The sequence below is a fragment of the Crocodylus siamensis genome, chromosome 3, assembly GCF_052110815.1.
Source record: "Crocodylus siamensis isolate JL-2025a chromosome 3, ASM5211081v1, whole genome shotgun sequence".
NCBI classification, from domain to species: Eukaryota; Metazoa; Chordata; order Crocodylia; family Crocodylidae; genus Crocodylus; species Crocodylus siamensis.
Window position 1 is genome coordinate 98,285,804 of NC_143397.1, and position 20,001 is coordinate 98,305,804.

General features: G+C 43.1%; 1 protein-coding gene across 1 annotated transcript in view; it reads right to left on the reverse strand.

Moving 5' to 3' along the window:
• MUSK (muscle associated receptor tyrosine kinase) overlaps positions 1-20,001 on the reverse strand; it is an 84,452-nt gene that overhangs the window by 34,483 nt on the left and 29,968 nt on the right. Inside the window, exons 6-8 of the mRNA XM_090038833.1 lie at positions 12,915-13,039; positions 5,223-5,382; positions 2,839-2,845 (exon numbers count right to left, since the gene is read on the reverse strand). Of these exons, the coding sequence (XP_089894959.1) occupies positions 2,839-2,845; positions 5,223-5,382; positions 12,915-13,039 (292 nt within the window). The remainder of the gene's footprint in view (positions 1-2,838; positions 2,846-5,222; positions 5,383-12,914; positions 13,040-20,001) is intronic.

Genomic DNA, 20,001 nt, shown 5'->3' on the forward strand with positions numbered 1-20,001 from the left:
TCTTACCTTCCTAATGAGATTGATGTGCCTGTTTTTTTGAGCAAAGTTCTGGGAAGTCAGGTGTAATGTCTGTCAGCTTTAGCCTTAGGTCACCTTTCTGTGGACCACCTGAACGGAGCTCCCCAGACCACAATTTGAGAACTTCTGCTCCAGGGGATGGCCCGGCCCGCAAGTGAAAGAATTATGTTGATAAGGGTGTGGCCCACCTGGGAAAATTAAAAGACTCAGCATGAAGGAAGAGAGAGTTTGTGGTGCATTAGTGGCTTTCCTGTAGCCTGGTGAACAGGAAAATGCTCCTGCCTGAGGTTAGGAAGCTGGGGCTACTTGGTTGTGGTTTGTGTCGATTGTAGCTGCTTTCTATTTGGGTAGTTTTTGCCTTCATGAGAACAAAACCAGCTGGGAAGGCTGAAAAACTGGCCTAGAATGTAGCAGGCTGGCTTCATCCCTGATTAAGAAACCAGAGCCCAGCAGGGGTATGTTTACAATATTAAGTTTCCATCTACAAGCAATTTGTGAAGGGTTAATGCTAAAGTGTAACCCCAGTTTCTTTGCGTGCGTATGTTAGTCAATCTATATTTTCTCTGACTACCTGTCTTGTATGCATACCAGCCCAGCCTCTGGCTTCTTTACTTTTCATTCGTTCCAGGAAGAGAACACACCAACTGCTGAAACTTCCTTAGCCTGACAAAGGGTTTTTGAACCCAAAAGCTTGCTTAATAATTGTTTTCCAACTATTTAAGTTGGTCTAATAAAAGATACCAGATTTACGCAAAGAACCTTGTCTGCCTATGTTAGTCAATGCATGAATAACATCTTGCAATTGTCTGCAGCTTGCAAGCCTTGCTGAGACAATCCTGACAAATTAGCTGACAGGCAGGAATTACCATTGTGTCTTTCAGTCAGGGAAAGTGAGACAGCACCAAGACATCAGGCTAAGGACTGAAGTTACACACAAACTGATTTAAGTCATCAGAAACTGGTTTAAACCTGTAACAGAACAGAAGTTCAGTGCCCATAAGGCAGTTTCAAAATGGCTGAAACTGGTTTAAGATAAACCTGGTTGAATGTAGTATCAGACTTAACTGATTTGGGTCAAACTGGTTTATGAACCTTCTGTCCCAGACCTCTTCCTGGTTCAAGTTAAATCACAGTCCCCCAGCTTGCTTTGCAGCCCTGGGCTGTGCTGTCTGCTCCAAAGAGCAAGACTTGCCATGCCCCTCTGCTCCCTAGCTGGAGCAGTGAGGAGTGGCAGATAAGGAGTTGGGGGAGGGAAAGCCTGGGATGTAGTCCAATCTACAGGGTAGGACTGCCCTCTCCAGGCAAACCCTGCCTGGGGCCTGGGGCCAAGGAGGGGAGTTAAACTCCCCTTCCCCCACTCAAATTTACTGCCAGTTGCAACTGTGGACCACAAATCCCAGAGGCACCTGGAAGCATGAAGAGGAACTGACAAGCAATCCTGCAGAATCCTGCTGCTTTGATTCTGGACTGCAAATCCCAGAGACCTTGGGGGCAACAGGAAGAGAAAGTGAACACAGAGCCAGAGAGCCTGTGCTATAGTGTCCTCCTAGCTTCTGACCTGAGCCACTGCAGGCATGTGGCTACATATCCTGAATCAAAGGTAAATGAGTATTCACTTCTAATTCAATTTAATCTGTGCAGTTTAGACTAACCTGCAAAGATTGAATTGATTCAGCCTCAGGCTTTTTGACTGTCTGTACCTAGCCCTTGAGGCTTCCTCAGGATCCCTGATGAACCTGGTGGTAAAACCAGGCACAGAATCCACACTCCCTGACCCTGGTCCACAACTCAGTATAGGTAGATTTGGCTCCAGCTCTCATCAGTAGCATACCAACAGAGGGGCGGGATGGGGCCATGGCCCTCAGGCACTGGCCTGGGGGAGATGAGACACCAGCCAGAAATGCCGAGGCACCTCCTGCCTTTTGGGTGTGAACTACCATCCTGCCCGGTGCTTTGTGCCTTTCTTTGGCTGTTCTGGCTGGAAATTCTGACTGCCGCCCGTTCCCCCACAGCCAGTATACCGTGTCGCTAATTCCCCTGCAGAAGTGTTGTGGGGCGGGAGGCAGAGCCCCGCACCCTGCTCAGATTGTCCCTGGGGGGTGTAAATGCAACCATTGGCCCCTGGGTGCTAGAGACGCACAGTATGCCGCTGCCTCTCTCACTGATCCCATAGTTCTGCTTCTAGTCCTCTTTGAAAGCATGATGTGCACAACTGTGTGTGTATGTGTGTGTGTACGTGTATGTGTGTGTTTTAAAGCAAAGCAAACTTTTCAAAACTCAAAATAAAATGGGCTTAGTATAAAGCTGACAAAGGGGCTATGTTACATCTGGTTTTACCCATCTTTTGGTTCACTCACTAATAATCTTGCTTTGAATAACTAAATCTATTGACATAACTTTGTACTTGTCATTATATTTAATAATTTAGTGAATATAGGGCCATTACTGTTCTCCATGTCTTGCCTTCAAGCCAGAGAAGCCAATAATGTTGCCAGGAGAGAAAAATCTGGCCCTCAGTATTTTGCCAAGTTAACATATTTTAAATACTCTTATGTTACGGCATTTGCTGTATCAGACAAACAAGTTAATCTGCTTAGAGCCCTGTTTCCACTAGCTGTCTGAGTTTCTGTGTAATGAGCACCATGTTATGTATATGAGAACTCCTTACAGAAGCTGTTTTTCCTACATGTTTATGCTTGCTGTCAACAAACTTGCTCCATTATTTTGGGGACTCTATAATAGCCTCACAATTCTTATTCTTTTTTTACAGTTTCCCTCATCTAATAAGCACCTCAAGAAAAAATATAACATTGTTCTTACCTCCATTCTGCACAGGATCCAGTCACCCCAATGAACCAGGTATGGGAAAGAAAAGGAAAGGCTTGTCAGTGACACTGTATGTGTTCCTGTTGAATGCAAAATGTTTGAGGTATCTGCTAGAAAATGTTCTAAATTTTAGCAAAATATTGGTACTCATTTTTGTTTTTGCTCTGCTGTTTTGAGGTCTCAGTGTGCCTGGAGGCGATTTCTGGAAGGAGAAAGGCAACTTAGGAACAGGATGCCTTTGAAATTTTTGTGGAAGTGGATCATAATAGTGGCAGTAGCAGTGGATATGAGAAGTAGGTCTGCAAAATCAATGGTTGAAATAGGAATTTATTCATTATGCGTGATTGTAAGGGATACCAGTATTGCCAGGAGCAGCAGCAGTATTAGTGGACAGCGGGCATGCTTTAGTTAATGCCCATTAAATCTATACCTCAATTATGACGTACTAAGAAAATGCACATTTGTCTTAATGTGCTAACTAGAGACCATGGTTTCTGAGTGATGCTTAATGTGCATTAGCCTCTTTTAATGCGCAATACCTAAATAGCATGTGGTTTTAGTGACACTTTAATGCTAATTAAAACGGTCGAACGTACACGAAAGCACACATGTAGATGCGCCCAGTATCTACTACAGTCATAGTGCGTGTGGAGTTAATGGACAGGAGTAGCAAATAAAGGAATCTTTCCGCCTCCTCTTCCCACTGCATGCCAGCATGTATGGCTGATAGAAGGAAGTCATCTATACCCGACAAATGAACTAACACAGGCCACTTGCACCACAGCAAGTCATGAACCATGGTCAAACTGTGATTCTGGGTCACCATTGGATCCTTGGGCAAACTGGTTACATACTGTCCCTTATTCAGAGCTTACAGTGAACCTGCCATCAATTCATGTGTCAGCTTGTCAGAAGCTCTGGGTCTTCATGTCTTTTCTTACTGCATAGGGAAGGATTTTCACCTTTTCCTATCCCCAAATAGGGAAGGAATCGATCTCAGCATCATCATTCCTGAGCCTCATTAAGCCAGAATGTCCAGTTTGTGAAACCCAGATCCAGTGTGGCTTAGCCAATAGTATTTAAGGAAAAAGCTGTTTCTCCTTTTCAGCCTAAAAAGCTTGCTTCCTCTTAGAAATTGATGTTTTGAGATTTTTGCATGTTCCATATAGGTTTGGGCACGTGGACAAACTACTGTGAGGTAAGATGGGGGAGAGCTTACAGCACATCAGGTGCTTCTTAGTAAGCCTGTTTGCATGATCTCACCCCCACCATGGTTGAGAGGTGAGCTCTTTTGTGCTTATGCCAATGAGAGACATTAATAATGTAATGTAAAGTGCCCAGATGGATGGGACAAGCAGCTCAGTGACCTGAAGCAGGAAGAGAGCTGCAATTTGCAAGCAATGACCATTTGATCTGGAAGTAAAATGAGCCTCCTTTGACCCTCTGTTAACTGTGGTGTTAAAAAACTGACATTTTCAATATTTCACCATTCAAACACAAGAGTAAAAGAGCATGAGGCTCTCAGGCTTGCACAATGCTAGGAGTAATAACTGGAGAAGGAAATAAAGGTATAACATTTTTTGCAAAAATATTAATAACGTTGACAATTTTTCGTGAAAATCTTTTGAAGAAAGGCCAATTTTCAAAGGAAAAGCTTACTCTTGGAACAAGCTTGTTTAACTCTGTTAAAGAAGGTGCTTAAGGGATATACATTGTATTTAGAAGAATTCTTCCACCTGTCTAGGCTACCAAAGGCACTGGGGCAATAAGTGAGAGATGAATAAAGCGGTAAGTCCAGCTCAGGGGTACAGGGAGTTATATCTCAGCATTCTCCTATATGATTCATCTTACAAATCTAGATGCAGCAATGTGGCATAGCCCTTTTGAGTTTTGTAAGATAACACAAAGGAGTTACAGGAGAGGTATAATATCTCTACCCAGGAAGTTTCTGCACTACACTAACTGGAGCCACAGCAGCCCTGGAGATTGAGGCCCACAGGTTTTCCAGTGTAACACAGGGAGATGTTAGTAGCACATTACAGCTATTTTCACTTAGCTGTTAGGTGATATTCATACTGTGTCATCACTGTTACTTCCTCCACATGGATGAGTTACAGAGTGCTTCTGGGGCACGGTGGCCAAAATGACAGCACATATGCAGGAAGTGACAGCTGTGCTAGCCTCTGAAGTGTAATAATATATGAGGAAATAGCCTAGCAGAGGGTTGCACTTGTGGCCAAATTTATTCCACTGTAAATTATTATCAAGTAGAGCTGTTCAAGACCCTCCCCCACTGCTCCCCTTCCTGGTTGTAAGTAAACTGATGCTGGAATTGCAAGATGCTGAGTAAAAGTCTTTTCTGACCTCCCCCAACATACCTGACACGCTGATAGTCGCTGCTGCTTTTGCAGTGCCAAATGCTTTGCTGTGCTTGTTAGTGGCTATGCAAGTGAACAGGCCCGGCCTGGTGACATACACTTGCAGTCTGGAGTCGATTGCTCTGTCTTTTACACTTTCAACTATTGACCCTGCAGAAACCTAAAAGGTTTATTAAAAAAAATAAAACAGTGAAGTGTTGGGGGTTTAAAATAAATTTTAATTTTACAAAGTAAGATGGAGCAAATGGATTAAAGTGGAAGTGACTTAAAAATGGGATAGCCAGAAACAGGAGCTACAGTGTAATGACGCTTTCATATCAACTGGTCTTACAGACAAACGTGAACTTTAATAACCCAGCCTGTCAAGTTCCTAGTGATTTAAGATATCTTTAGCAGGCTTCACTTTCAGCTGGAGGTGCTTGATACTTTCTAAAAAGGAGGCCCCATGTGTTAATGTAGATAGCACTACTGAGCCAGCACAGGCGAAAGGGTTTTCTGTTTCACACATCTTCACTAACTATTGATTAAGCTGCAGTTTCAAAGAGCTGTATTTGTATCTCAGCTGGTGTAACTGAGTTAAAAATATAGTTCAGGTTCATTCTCTGTTGGTGGTAATCCTGAAGTCTGAAAGAATAGATATTCTGACTTTGATATTCTGGGACTGATTGTTGCAGAGAGGGAGGGGAGGTCATTGTGGAATTCATTGAGTCCCAATAAATATGGCATATCCATTTTTACAGAATCACTTTTCAACATAGAACCATGCTATTAAGGTAACATTCAACAGATCAAACATGCTGGCTCCCATATTCTAAAGGGCTCGTGTATTTTCCTAGTTTGTGTTCCAAGAACTATGCAAGGCAGTTAAGATTTGGCAAGACTGTTTGCACATTTCAGAAATCTATGAGCACGTGAGCAAGGAACCATGTAACCTTACCAATCTGTGGTAATTTTACCCTCAGTCTCTTCCTGCTTGTAAACTGCATTGGCATTCATTGAAATAATATTATCTTAATGCAGTATTGCTTCTGCAGCATTGCTACAAAAAGCAGTAAAATGGCCATGATAGCAGACAAATATCAAAAATAAAAGAAGTGCAAGGCACTTGCTTTTAGACCCAAATAATACTACCTGAAAATGGGGATCTGGTCTTAGTTCAGTAAGATTGTTAAGGATGTGGCTAACTTTGAACAAAGCAATTGTCTCATTAAAGTCAACAGAATTCCCATGCTGAAAGTCAAGCACATGCTCTGTCAGGGTCTTTCTCTGCTATTTACGACAGAAATAGATCAGTAGGGTAAAGTGTATTATAGATTTAATTCCACTGCCTTCGCAGTTAATAAAAGCAATGGTACCAATCACTCCTAAATAGTCCAAAACCCTACAACATTTTCAGTTAACTGTGTTTAAAATCCTCCTTCAACTAAAATGTATCAACATCTTACCCAAAGTGAATTCATACATTCTTGAAAAATTCTTGCACATGTGTATTTATATAAGAAACACTTTCCACCAAAATGCAGCTAAGCTATCCTAGGGGTGAAATATAATGATTGTTAAATCACTGCACAGATGACTGATAAAGCAGTTTAGGCCAGGAAGTAAGGAATGCAACTTTAAATTGAAGCATAAAGTGTACAACTTACTGAAGGTAGCAAGTACTATGCAGCGGAATATATATTCATAACTCGTGGCTCTCAAAAGGTTAAGATACTTTGGATGTGTATTCAGAACAAATTTATTCTCACTGAACCTCTTAAATTTGCAAAATGATGATCTGGCAGGTACTGAGCACCCTGAACTCCTATTTTATTTAAGTCTTGAAAACGTCATTTTCCAGTCAGGATAGGAAAGCTATGGGTGAAAACCTGGTCCCACTGAAGTTAGTTGGAGTTTTGTTATTGGCTTCAATGGGGTCAGGATTTCACCTATTGTCTTACACTTGCACTTCTGTTCTTGGTCTGAAAATTAAACAGATCATAGAACCATAGAGAAGCAGGGCTGGAAGGCACCTCCAGAGGTCATCTCTGCCAACCCCTTGCCTGAGGCACGATAATCCCTATGTAAACCATCCCATACAAACCATCATTTAAATTCTATGTAAGACCGTCAACCCTGACACAGCACCAACCTAATACCCTAACCTGTCCCAGGTAAAGCAGGAGAACCATGATAGCAAATGTCCTGAGTCTATGAAATGTTGTCAATATATGCTCAAGAGATCCGAGGTAGAGGGCCACATCTCTGCTACAGAGGAAGGCAAAAAACCCAACAGCCTATATCAATCTGACCATAGGGTACGATTCCTTCCTGACTCCAAATATGGAGATTGGTCTGAACCTGAGTGGGGGGGCAAGACCCTCTAGCCAGGAACCTCCAGCACTGGTCCCAGCAGGAGCATTGGCACAACTGCAAAGCCCCCAGCCTTGACTATAGCCAACACCTAATCTGAGATCTTTAAAGGCTGAGGGTTTGGGCTCAGTAGGTATACTGGGGAAAGGTTCTGTTTGTTATGTTATCAGATCCTGTTCAAGCTTCTTTAAATTATGCATGTGTCTGAGATCTGCATGTCTGCATTAGACCATCATAATGTACCTTCTTTCAGCTAACATTTTGAATAAGAGTCACCGGTGTATACTCTGGACATTTGGTGATACTCCAGTGACACAAAGCAACCATAGACCCATCTGAACTGACTGGTTAAAACAGGTGTCTGACTCATCAATATGGCTGGTGCATCTGGGCCTTAATATTGTCCACCATATTATTTTAAAATAAAGTAAAAATGAACCAAACTTAATTTGACATTCATTGTTACATTGTTTCAAGACATGCAGTGCCCATCTGTTTTTGGGAAGTGTTGACTAAGGATTAATGGCTCTTAGTTTCTGGTCAATAAATATGTGCACAAAGAACGACTCTAAGAAGAGACTGATCACAAGAAGCAGCAAGGAGGAATTCTCCAAGACTGGAATCAGACTGAAAGGAGAGAACTAGGTTCATGTGGAAAAGTTATGATATATTTGAAGTAGCTACTGCCAATGGCAGGAATCCTTTTCAGCATCAGTTATAGCTACAGCTCAATGTCAGGTAGGTTTCTATTAGCAGGAATCAGTTCTGGTTCAAAGGGTGTTATAATGCCCAGAGGTAGTTCTGATCAATTATTTCTTTTAGGAAAGGTCAGGAAGCAGTTTTATAAAAACATTTAGATCCCACAGTCACCCAAGCCTATTGGAATTTAGTTGTGTTACAAAGTACCCAGTTTGGCTGGAACCTGTACCCAGCTCTGAAGCCATCCAACAGCAAGAAGAATAGTGCATATTGCTATCATCAGTTATTATCTGTATGCCTAGAAAACCTTCATGGATCAAGAACTCACTGAGCTAGAAGATGCACAATTATGGGACCAGAAAGCATCCTAGCATCTACATTTTCAAAGTAACTTCGCTTGGAAGAGAGTACACTGCGTTTTGAATTTTCTCTCCTCTTCCACACCCGCACTCCACTTCTATGTTTGTTTATTGTTAAATAATTAATTGAAGAATTTTTCTTCCAGATGCCATTTCTCTGGATGAAACATTGTAATCATTGTCACTGGTACAGAGAAGGAATTTTCTCTGGGGCTAAACCCAGGCCTCCTGATGGAGTTCATCCAGATTTTGTAACATTTGGGCTGACTGGGCTTTAATAAATTGCTTCCTTGGAAGCCTTCTTTTGCATTTCATAGTCCATCATTCTGATCATAATCTGTAAGCGTGGAGCACAAAAGTCAGTTGAGTTTTGCCAGTGTCTTGTGACCTGAAATATTTCCCTCTCTCTCCTCCTGTAGCCTTATTTTCCTTTCTGTTCAATCAGAGCTAAGGAGTCTCATTCAAGCCTGGGATCTTCTGTGGAATTTTACTCAGGCTGATTGCCCTCAGAAAGGAAATCTGAGAATGGTGAGTCATGATTGTTCCTTCTTAGCCTGGATCACACAATGAAAAATGGCTTGGCCTGCCACGTCAAGTTGATAGAACTTGCAGGGACAGGGGAATGTGCTACAGCTGAAAATAATTCAATGGCTAGTTTGAACTCAAGTCCTCTTTGCGTGAAAATGATCTCTTCCTGGCTTGGATAGTTGCAAACAATATGAGCATTACATACTGTCATTTGTATGATGAAAAATAACATGAGGAAGCCTTATGCAGCTCTTAAAAATGGCAAATACCCATATTTTAGATCTTCCAAGTTGGCTGTCAGTTTTTCTTCTGGGAACCTGAGACTCTCTTCATTAAAGTTGATTCCTTTTACTTTTGAAATAAAGTCCAAAGGACTTTTTTCCAGTAGGGTGTTTTGACCATTAAAGTCCCATTCCAGAATGTAGCAAAGGTGACACATCTCCACATCTTTACATTTAACTTAAAAAACCTTGCAGGAAAATAGAGGGCTATCACCTGAGCCCATAATGCCTGGAAATGGCTAATGAGTAGAAACTGAATTGGAACAGTATTTTTATTTGGGTGGAGAGGACAACTGCTGCTTAAATGAACTTTCACCTTTCTGTTCCAGCGCAGTTTAGGAATGACAGTGCTTTCATTCTTTTTAAACTTCAGGACAATTACATGTCAGCATTCAGAAACTCTAGCAACACAGACACTGCAGGGAGAACATCCTCAAATTACTCACTGTTGCTTGTTTGTGAGTCAGTCTTTAAATACATATGCTTGATTCCACCTGTTTCCTGGTTTAACTTTAGCAAAGGCAGGCACTCATTAAACAAAGGTCTCCTTACCATATTTAAAACTATGTGGTCTGGAAGGCAATCCTCGTAGGACTGATTTTTGCCTTGCAGACATAGATACCACAGGCAGATCTGAGCTAGAGTCCCAAAAAAACCAATGTCAATTAAAAGAAAAGATTTAAAATCTGAAGATCCACCCTTGGGTGGTTGGGTGGGAAACCAAGTGTACTGACGACACATGTTCCTCTGATGGACTGGCATAAGTTTTGTACTGACTGGATCTGTACAGAATGGCTAAGTACAGACAGTCAAAAAGCCTGAGTCTGAATTCATTCAACCTTCACAGGTTAGTTTAAGGTGCATAGATTGGACTGATAAGCAAGTGAGCCCACATTCACTTTTGATTCTGGAAATGCAGCCACATGCCTGCAGTGGCCCAGGCCAGAAGCTGTGGAGCACTAGAGTACGCCTCCCTGCTTGGCTGGAGCAGACAGCTTGGGTCAAGGCTAGTCCACCCATCCTGGGGTACTGGAGGATTATGAGTTAACTTGAATCTGGAGGGGATCTGGGACGAAAGTTCAACAAACGGATTTAACCTAAATCAGTTAAGTCTGATAGTACATCCATCCAGGTTTATCTTAAACTGGTTTGGGCCACTTTGAAAGTGGTTTATGTACACTGAACTTCTGTTGTGTTACAGATTTGAACCAGTTTCTGATCACTTATAGTAGTTTGTGTGTAATTTCTCTCCCTGGCCAATAAGTTCTGTACAAGTCATTTGGATCTAGGATCTGGATTCCCAAATGAAAAGAATGCCTAGTATGCTGTTTGACCACTTGTATTCAGGAACTTGTGCACACGCGGTCCTGAGAAAATACCCACATGACAGAGGTCAGTGACCTCCAGTATGCATACCAGGGCATGGCATAGGAGGTCATTTTGCTCAGCATGCCACAGCCTGCTTCGGGTCTACACAGCTTCCACCAGCCATGAATCCCTGGCTGCTCACAGGTGGGGAGGCTGCAATCCCTGCTACAAACAGCCTGGGCTCCATGGTAGGCAGCAGCTGCCCAGAGCACAGGCTGGATGTGGCAGGCACTGGGATTTGGAGCCCTACCCCAATTCCATGACCAGTGGCAGCTGCATGCTCACTTCAGGGTATACACCGAAGAAGGAGCCAAATGGTGGCATGTGTGCAGGCAGGTGGGCAGTATGGAGCTGGAGGAGCTGGGCATCCACAGTGAGTCTGGTGTGTAGCTGCATTGCCTTGGGCACATGGCCCACAGAGCTGGACATGCCACATGCCATCATATTGAGGTTGCTGGGGTTGCAGTGCAGGTAAGCAGGGCAGGGCGGGAGTGGTGCTACAGCTGGAGCAGCCTGGGATCCCCTCCATGGGAGGCAGAGGCAGCCGCGGGCACTGCCTCCTGCAAGCTGCAGCCCCAGCAGAGGGACCAGCCACCCTCAACAGCCCACCTGGGCAGGCTTCGGATGTGCTGTCTCTATGCTTTGAGGCTTGTTCTTGTCACATGTGCATCCCGGGAGGTGCACCCAGGTCAGGGCAGTGGTGCTATGGAACATCAGGCCACAGGGGGCAAGGGTGGGGTGGGCAGAAGCTCCAAGTCAGTTGAGGTTGGTTGGCTGCCCCACGCCTCTTCCCTGCTGTATGCCTTGAGGCACATGTGCAGGTGCCATCACCACAGAACCCGAGCTGCTCGCAACAGGCAGTGGGCAGTCTGCAAACAGCTGCACCAGGGTCCGGAGCCCTGGCCCAGTTCCATTGCCAGCATTGACTGAACATGTGCCTTGGTGCACAGTGGGGAGAAGGGGCTGGGGGCAGTACAGCCCTGGCTCCTTTCCCATCATGCTCCCCAAGGCATGCATGCAGCCACTGCTGGCAGTGAGCTGGGCTGGGGTTCCAGAGCCCGGTGCAGGCTCTGGGAGGCTCACGGCTACCTGCTGTGAGCAGCCCATGCTCTGTGGTAGGTGGCAGGGGCTTGCTCAGAGCCTGGGCTGCTTGCAGCAGGCAGCCACAAGGCGGCAAGCAGTTGCACCTGGGTCCAGAGTCCCTGCCTGGCTCATTGCTGGCGGTGGTTACACACATGCCTTGGGAAGCACAGCGGAAAAGGGGCCAGGACTGCACTGCTATAACAAGGATCGGGCTCCTCGCGGCTCCTCCACCATCTGCCCCTGGCACGCCAACATCTTCAAAGTCCAGGATGAAGGGGTTTTTGGCACTTTGCCCAAAAATGTTGCCAACATAGAACATACTACCAACTTCTTTCCCATTGGCAACCAACTTATTACCTCTGTTACCACTTCCCCAGAAGAGCAGGAATGCTATCAAACCTTGTAGGCAGTTACAGGGTGCTCATCACCAACAGTGTCAGCAACCAGAAAGATGTACGTTCCCCCTGCCAAACAGTATTAAACCTAGCTATAAAAAACAGTTGTGCAATATTGTCTAAAACTTTAATGCAGAAAGAGTATGACTTTCAACGAAACAGAAGCTAGGCCACCTAATGGATATAGCATAGCCCCAAGTCCAGATACTGAGAAAAAAAGAGAAGAGAAAGAAAAAAAAATCCTTCTCCTTCCCTGCATAGTGTTCCCCTGAAGATCTTCTACCTCTTACCGCTGCTACCAAAGATAAAATAAAAAGAATTGTAAGTGTGTGAGGAAAAAGCCACTCAAGTACCAACTCAAGGACTCCAGACATTAAAAGAGGAATCCACACAACACCCAAGTGAAGCAGGTAACATTGTATGAGTATTATCCTCATTTTAGAGAAGGGAAAGGGAGATGCAGGGAGGTTAAAAGATTTCCCTAAGGTTGAACAGTAAGTCATTTAATAAGACAGGAATAGAACCCACGGCTCCTGGCACCCAGCCTTTTGTTTGAGGTGGTAGGCTGCTTCCGCTTGGTACTAGACTTTATTAGACCATACGTAAGTGCATAAAGGAGACACTTACAGCTTTTCCATTTTCGAGCCATGTGACAGTGGGAATTGGAATGCCTGTAGCTGTGCACTGCAGAGTCACCACAGACCCAAAGGTGACATTGTGGGATTCGGGAGCCTTCAGGATTCTGGCATAAACTGTTAAGAAGACAAAGGTACTAGTTAAGTGACTATTTAAAGCTAAGACTCAGACACTGTTCTGACATGCATGTGTTTCCTCTTCAATAAATCTTGAAATAGGTAATAGTCCCAGCTCTACAGTAAATAAAAACATAACACAGATGCTCTAGTGAAGGAGATGAAGATCCTGGGGACAAAGTCTCTAAGAGGCAAGAAGGTACCGTATATGGTGAGCATTAAAGGCCAAATTTTGCTTTCCGACTTTTGTGCACAACTCCAATTGACTTCAGTGGAGAGCACAGAGTGCAGCAAACAGATGGCAGCATTTGATGCAGTGAGATAATGAATGCATAGAACTAAAGTAGGACAATTTGACAATAATTACATGGCAAACTATGATATCCATGCTGAATGACCTCACCTCCTGTCTATGAAGGGTGAAACCTATTGTAAGCAGTCACGCAAGAGACCTGCAGAAATCATTCAAATGCCATTAACAATATAGGACCAAGGGAGGAGTCTCTGTTCTGTTTCTAATTCTACTACATCCTTTTTGAGAAGTAAGGATCAGAACTCAACACAGTATGCAAGATATAGGTGCACCATGGTTTTATATAATGGTATGATGATATTCACCATTTTGTTTTCAGTTCCCTTCTCAATGAACACTTTATTGTCTTTTTCGGTTGCTTCTGCACACTGTACTGTTTTAAAGAACTATCTACATTGACTCAAAGGTCCCTTTTCTGAGGTATAATGGCTAGTCAGAACCCAACGTCGTGTATGTACAATTCAAATTATTTTCCCCCCAGTGTATTACCTTGCACTTGTTGACACTGAAGTTCATCTGCCACTTGTTTGCCCACTCACTTAATGTGCTCAGATCTTTCTTCAGCTTCTCTCCCATCAGCTTAGCACTTGACCACCCAGAATAACATGGCACCATCTGCAAACTTGGAGATTTCACTGTGAATCCCCATTTCCAATGAAAATGTGGAACAAAATAGGGCCCAGCACAGCTCCTTCTGGGAGGCCACTTTTGACCTGCCTCCAGCTTGAAAAATGACTATTGAGTCCTACTGTTTGCTTCCCCTTCTTAACTATCTCTCAAGCCACAAAAGAACCTTCCCTCCAATCCTGTGGCAGTGCAGTTTTTTTAAAAGCTTTTGGTGAGGGACCTTGTTGAATGCTTTTTGAAAGTCCATATATATTATGTCAATTGGGTCCCCCTTGTCCACATGCTTATTGACACCCTCAAAGAACTCCAGCAGGCTAGTGAACCCAAAAAGGGTTTGATATATATTTATTCAGTTTACCCACTTCATTTGCCCACTTTATTTATCCAGTTTATTCTGGGTTTGATGAGTGTGTATTCAGTGTCTCACACAGCGTATCTCCAACTGGGGCCTCTGAGAACTACCCCAGCAGCTGCTTACCTATATACATACATAAAAGATATATGTATATACACACACACAGAATTTTCAAAGGGCTTACCTTCCATTTAGGCAAACAGCCTCATTATCAACATCATAACAAATAATGTATAATGTTAGCTACCTCTCAGTACACAATGGACACACCACCACTAGATGAAGTGCAGAGTATCCAGGAAAGTCACAGACCTATTAGGTTAGGGAAACTAGCTTGCATCTCCTTTTCAGTCCTGATGTAAATGGGAATGCTCCCACTTTGTCAAGTCATGAATGTGTTTTGTCTTCTGTATTGGTGTTGAAATTTGCACATCCTGTCCCCATGCTCTGTCTGATCTATAGTTAAATGCAGGACTACAGTCTCCAAGGGTGTGTCTACACATGCAAATGCTGCAAGGTGGGTTTACTCTAGAGTTAATTCCTCTACAGTAAAAGCACCCTGGGCAAGCGTATACACGTACGGCGAGGTAGAAGCAGAATGTCTGAAACAGGGCAGACTTCCCCATGCAGCCTGGGCTGGCCAGGAATTGTCCTGGTCAGGGGATGGTCCCAGCCAGCTCCAGGCTGGGTGGGGAACTCTGCCTGTGCAGAGTTCCTCAGTTGCAGAGTGGGGGCTGGGAGCTCCCTGCTGCAGGGGCAGGGGGACATTGTCCTTGCTCGGGCTCTGGTGTCAGAGCCCACCCCAGCAGCAGGCAGCTTCTGGGGCAGGGAGCAATCTCCCACCCCAGCTGCCCAACTGACCGGGAGCAAATTTACTCCTGGTCAGCTACCTACACATGCTGTACTGAGTTTACAATTGGCTTAAGGATTATGACCTCCAAGTGGAGACCCCACACTGTAAGTAATAGGATCTGCATTAAAATTTGCCAAACTGGAGGAGCTAAAGAAGCTGTCTCCTAAGTCATAGATTTCATGGACCTTAGGGCTGGAAGGGACATTGCGAGATCATTGGCTCCAGCCCCCTGCCTGAGGGGCAGAAAGTCAGCTGGGGTCAGATGACCCCAGCAAGATAAGCATCCAAATGCTTCTTGAATGTGTCCAGAGTAGCTGCTTTCATCACTTCTTGGGGGGTGGGGGGTCTATTCCAGACTCTGGAGACTCGGACAGTAAAGAAGTTCTTCCTCATGTCCAGTCGAAAACGGTCTTCCAGCCGTTTGTGACCGTTGGACCTTGTCTTCTCTTGTTATTTAATAAAACAGAAAAAACTGAATTCCTTACTCATATTAATGAGAAATTAAATCTGTCCAGCCACAGATCAGGTCAGCACACCAAGCTTTGTTCCCAAACTCCCTAATAAATGCACTTTTACTTTATATGTTTCAGGCATGTTGGTTATAGCCAAGTTGGTCTGAGGACATAAGCAGACAAGGTTCTTTGGGTAAATGTGATATCTTTTATTAGACAAGCTAAATGGTTGGAAAATTTGTTCTTTACAAGCTTTCAGGCACAAATACCATTTAGGCATAGAGGGAGCCTGCTATTGTTGGTGTACTCTCTTAGGTGAAATAGAAGCTTAAGCCAATGTGCAAAATGCAGGTCAGTGAAACTTTTGACCAGTGGTAAAATGTAGCTGGTAAAATGTAGAGTGCTTACCTTAGGTTACCAAATGGCAGGTAGGTTGTAATATGCCATAAATCCAACATCAATATTTAGTCTATGATTTTTTTGTATCCAGTAGATTTATGAAGTAAAGTTTATAGGCTTGTCTACTAAAGATGTTTTGTAAATTCCCTTTGAGGATTAGACTTGAGAGATTGGAGAGAGAGTGATTGTCTTGTGAGAAGTGCCCGCCCCTACCTCCCCCACCCCAGTAATTGGAAACTTTTGTCTTTAATAGATTTTTGACATGCATTCTTTCTGGTACGCAGTTGTTCGGTTTTTGCTGTGCAGTTTCCATCAGGGCCTTTAGTGCACTGGATGAGATATATTACATTTCTGGAGGTGCAGGTATAAGATCCAGGAATAAGAGTGGTAGAGATGTGTTGGCAGGTTTTACATTTCTTCCCTGGAACTTATATGGAAAATCCTTGAACAGTTGTGACCCATACTAGAAGAAGATCCAGTTCTTAAAGAGATCTTTCCAGAACCACCCATCCTAGCCTTTAAACAGGCACTCAACTTCAACAACCTCATCAGTAGAAACAAACTTCTTATGGCCTCAAGCACACCAAATAGATCCAAACCATGCTGGGACAGAAATATAAAACCTGCCAAGACATCTCCACCACTGCCACAATAACTATATCCCACAACAGAACCATCACCATATACACTTACAATCCATGCCACTAAATACAGTCCCCTAGGTTCCCATCAGCCACATTCACTGAATCGGTCTGAAGAATTTAAACTGAGCAGGGTGAGGAGAGTCAGTGAGACTTGGTGTTCAATTTTGAGGGATGTGGGCAGAGGATAGGTCATATATAAACTCTTCATTTATTAACCATTCTCAGTATTATCATTGGATCACTGCATGTGTTTCTTTGTAAATGTAAAGTGAATGCACATTTATTAAGAAGCATAAAAGGTCACCCCCCCACATATATATGACCTTCCCTTCCCCTGCCACTGTGTTTGTATATATTGGGTGTATATATATCTATATACATGCATGTAAATAAAAGCTATAATGAGGAACATACTCATTTCTGTGAAATTGGGCAATGTCCACAAAATCCAGCAAAAAGAATAAAAACTTACTAAAAATAAAATGCTGGCTCTCCAGTGGGATCCAGCAGTCCTCGTAGCCACTGCAGCCCAGCCACAAGGCTGGCCGGGGGGAAGGAGGAAGGGGGCTGCTAGCGCAAAAGGGATAGCCAAGATAGTTGCCCCTCACTGCTGACTGGCCTGCTGTGTGGCCCTGCCCCTCTCCACCAATCAGTGGTGAATTGCGGGGCCACATGACAAACAGCTCTCTCAAGCAATCAGCAGTGAGGGGTTGGGTCATCGAGGCCTGTTAGCCCATTGGAGGTGTGGGGAGCACTGCCGCAATAACCCCATGAAAATGGCAACTGGCCCCACAATCTGCCCATGAAGTCGGCCACCTGCCTCCTCAATTTGGGTAGATCTCTAGCTATAACAACTTTACCTTATGCCATTTCAAATTATTCCGTGTGAAATCCCAATAATTCTCCAAATATCATGTCTGAAAAATACATACATATATTGCATTGACACACTTTGTTCTGACTAGCACACTGAATTGAATACAGAGATTCATGCCACGACCCAGACCAATCATGAGATTGGTTTTGACAAGAGAGCCACAGTCTCCATAGTTAACATGATGGAAATGGATCCCATCTTAGAAAACAATTTGATTTTTTATGAAGCCTGATTTATGATTCTTCTCACAAAGATACACTCTGATCATGTATGGATCATGAAAATCTATATGGAATTTTCTCAGCCTTTGTATATAAAACACAACCCACTGATCACCATTGATATGTATACTTTTTCCACTCCGTTGCATAGTCGATGAGTACTCATTCAATGCAGTGAAATCCATTATTGCAACTTTGTACTTCATGGTTCTAATTCTTAATGTTTATTTATATTGCAATAGTCACAAGCAATAGCAAAACACCATTACCAAAAATGAGGTGAGATGCCACCACTTCTTCCTACTGCCTTTCTCACTCACTTTTGATTATGCTCCCTGGAAATGGGCTGGAAATTAGGTAGGTACATGTGCACAGCAAAGTAAAAAGCCAGTCAGAAAGATGGGTAGAATCATTGTATGGTTATTAAAAAAAAGCATATAGTTATTATCCATTAATAATACTATGAATGGTCAACAACATTGTGCAGTTTCATTTACTGTCAAATTGCTGAGTAAAAGCTAAGTGTTTCCAACTCATTATTGTATCATGAGTCTTCTAATATTTTGTATTGTTCCAAAAGCTCCGTCTCCTGGAGATAAGTGAATATGTGAATCTCTCAGTTTTCTTTTATATAAAGAAAAGGACATTTCTATCATCAAGACTATAGGGAAAAATTTGAAAGTGTGACTCAAGTGCATCATAAAATACCTCCAAAATGAGAAGACAATTTGACATCAACTCAAAACATAATATTTTTATTAAAATCCCACAGTGTCAAAACCAATCTCATGATTGGGATGGGGCTCTTGACTCACGATTTTTTAATTGTAAAGGCATGATTTTTTCATTGTAAATCTTATTAAAAAGAGAGACAAGCACATATCAGTGTCCAGAAGACATCTTTTCAGAATATCAGCCACAGTGTCTAATATCACAGCCTGGTTTTTCTTAGCAGGTACCAGCCTTGCAAAGTGTAACCTTATTCTAATTTGAGCTTCAACTTTTATATAGAGTTGGCCAGACAGAATCAGTGGAGTGACTTGCTGAATGTTAAAAGTACTGATTGGCAAAGGACATTCTTAGCTGTACAATGCAAATATGTATAGCTATAATAACCAGGAGTAAAATGAAAATAGCTTATATCCTGTGTTACTATATAAAACCTGTGTAGTGGGCAAGTACTCATTTCTATATAGAGAGCAAATCCCAGATTCAAGGACATGCAAAGATAAGGTGTTCAAGTTACTTTCCCAAGGAAATGAACACAGCAATTCTTTCATGCCAATGCTATTCCACATGTACGTGTGTTTTTGGAAAGGAAGACCCCTGTGAACACTAGCTTTTCTAAAATATAGAGACACACTAATGACAGCAAATAGAGGATCAGACTGTAACTGGATAATGATTACCTGTGTGAAACTAGGGACAGGTGCATATCTCCTGAGTCTAGGACCAACTCCCTTCGTTTGCCCCACAAGATGCTAACCATTTCAAAACAGGAAAGGGAGAAAGATGAAGTGGAATATTTGCCTCATCTTACCCTTTCCATGGTAGCTGGCAGAGCAAACTACACACAGTTCTCTGTATGACTGCAAAATCTGGGAGGACTGGCACAAAGGTTTCCTAAGGCAGGGTGACTTTTCTTCATGCTACATAATTGCCATGGTCAAGCTATCAGCAGTTTTTTACCTGTTAAAACTTCAGGTGTGCTGTGTCTGTAACTCCCATCTTACCTGCATGAGACTCTGCCAAACCAGGAAATGGGCGTTGGACTAGATGACCTCCTGAGGTCCCTTCCAACCCTAATTTTCTATGTTCTTATGAAACACAAGTGTGGGACTATCCAGAGCTGTTAAAGAAAATATTGGTTAAGCATGAATTATTTAAAAATTAAGAGGTTTGGAAGGATAAATGGAATCAGTCAGCCTCTTATTAGTGTGGGTTAGAAGGAAATTTGTCTTGGGAAGGAGATTATTCTATAATGGAGCAGTTTCTTGCACCTTCCTCTGAAGCATCTGGCACTGGCCACTGCTAGTGGCACAATACTGGCCTAGGTGGATCATATGATCCTGCGCCTGGGTCTAAACTGTCTGCAAGTTGCCATCTTACGTACAGCTGCACATGTGACACTTCTCAAAGGTGAGCCAAGGTCACTGAATTCCTCCTCATAGACCCCCCAGTCAATAGCAGTAACTGTGGAAGGAAATGCAAACCTATTCCC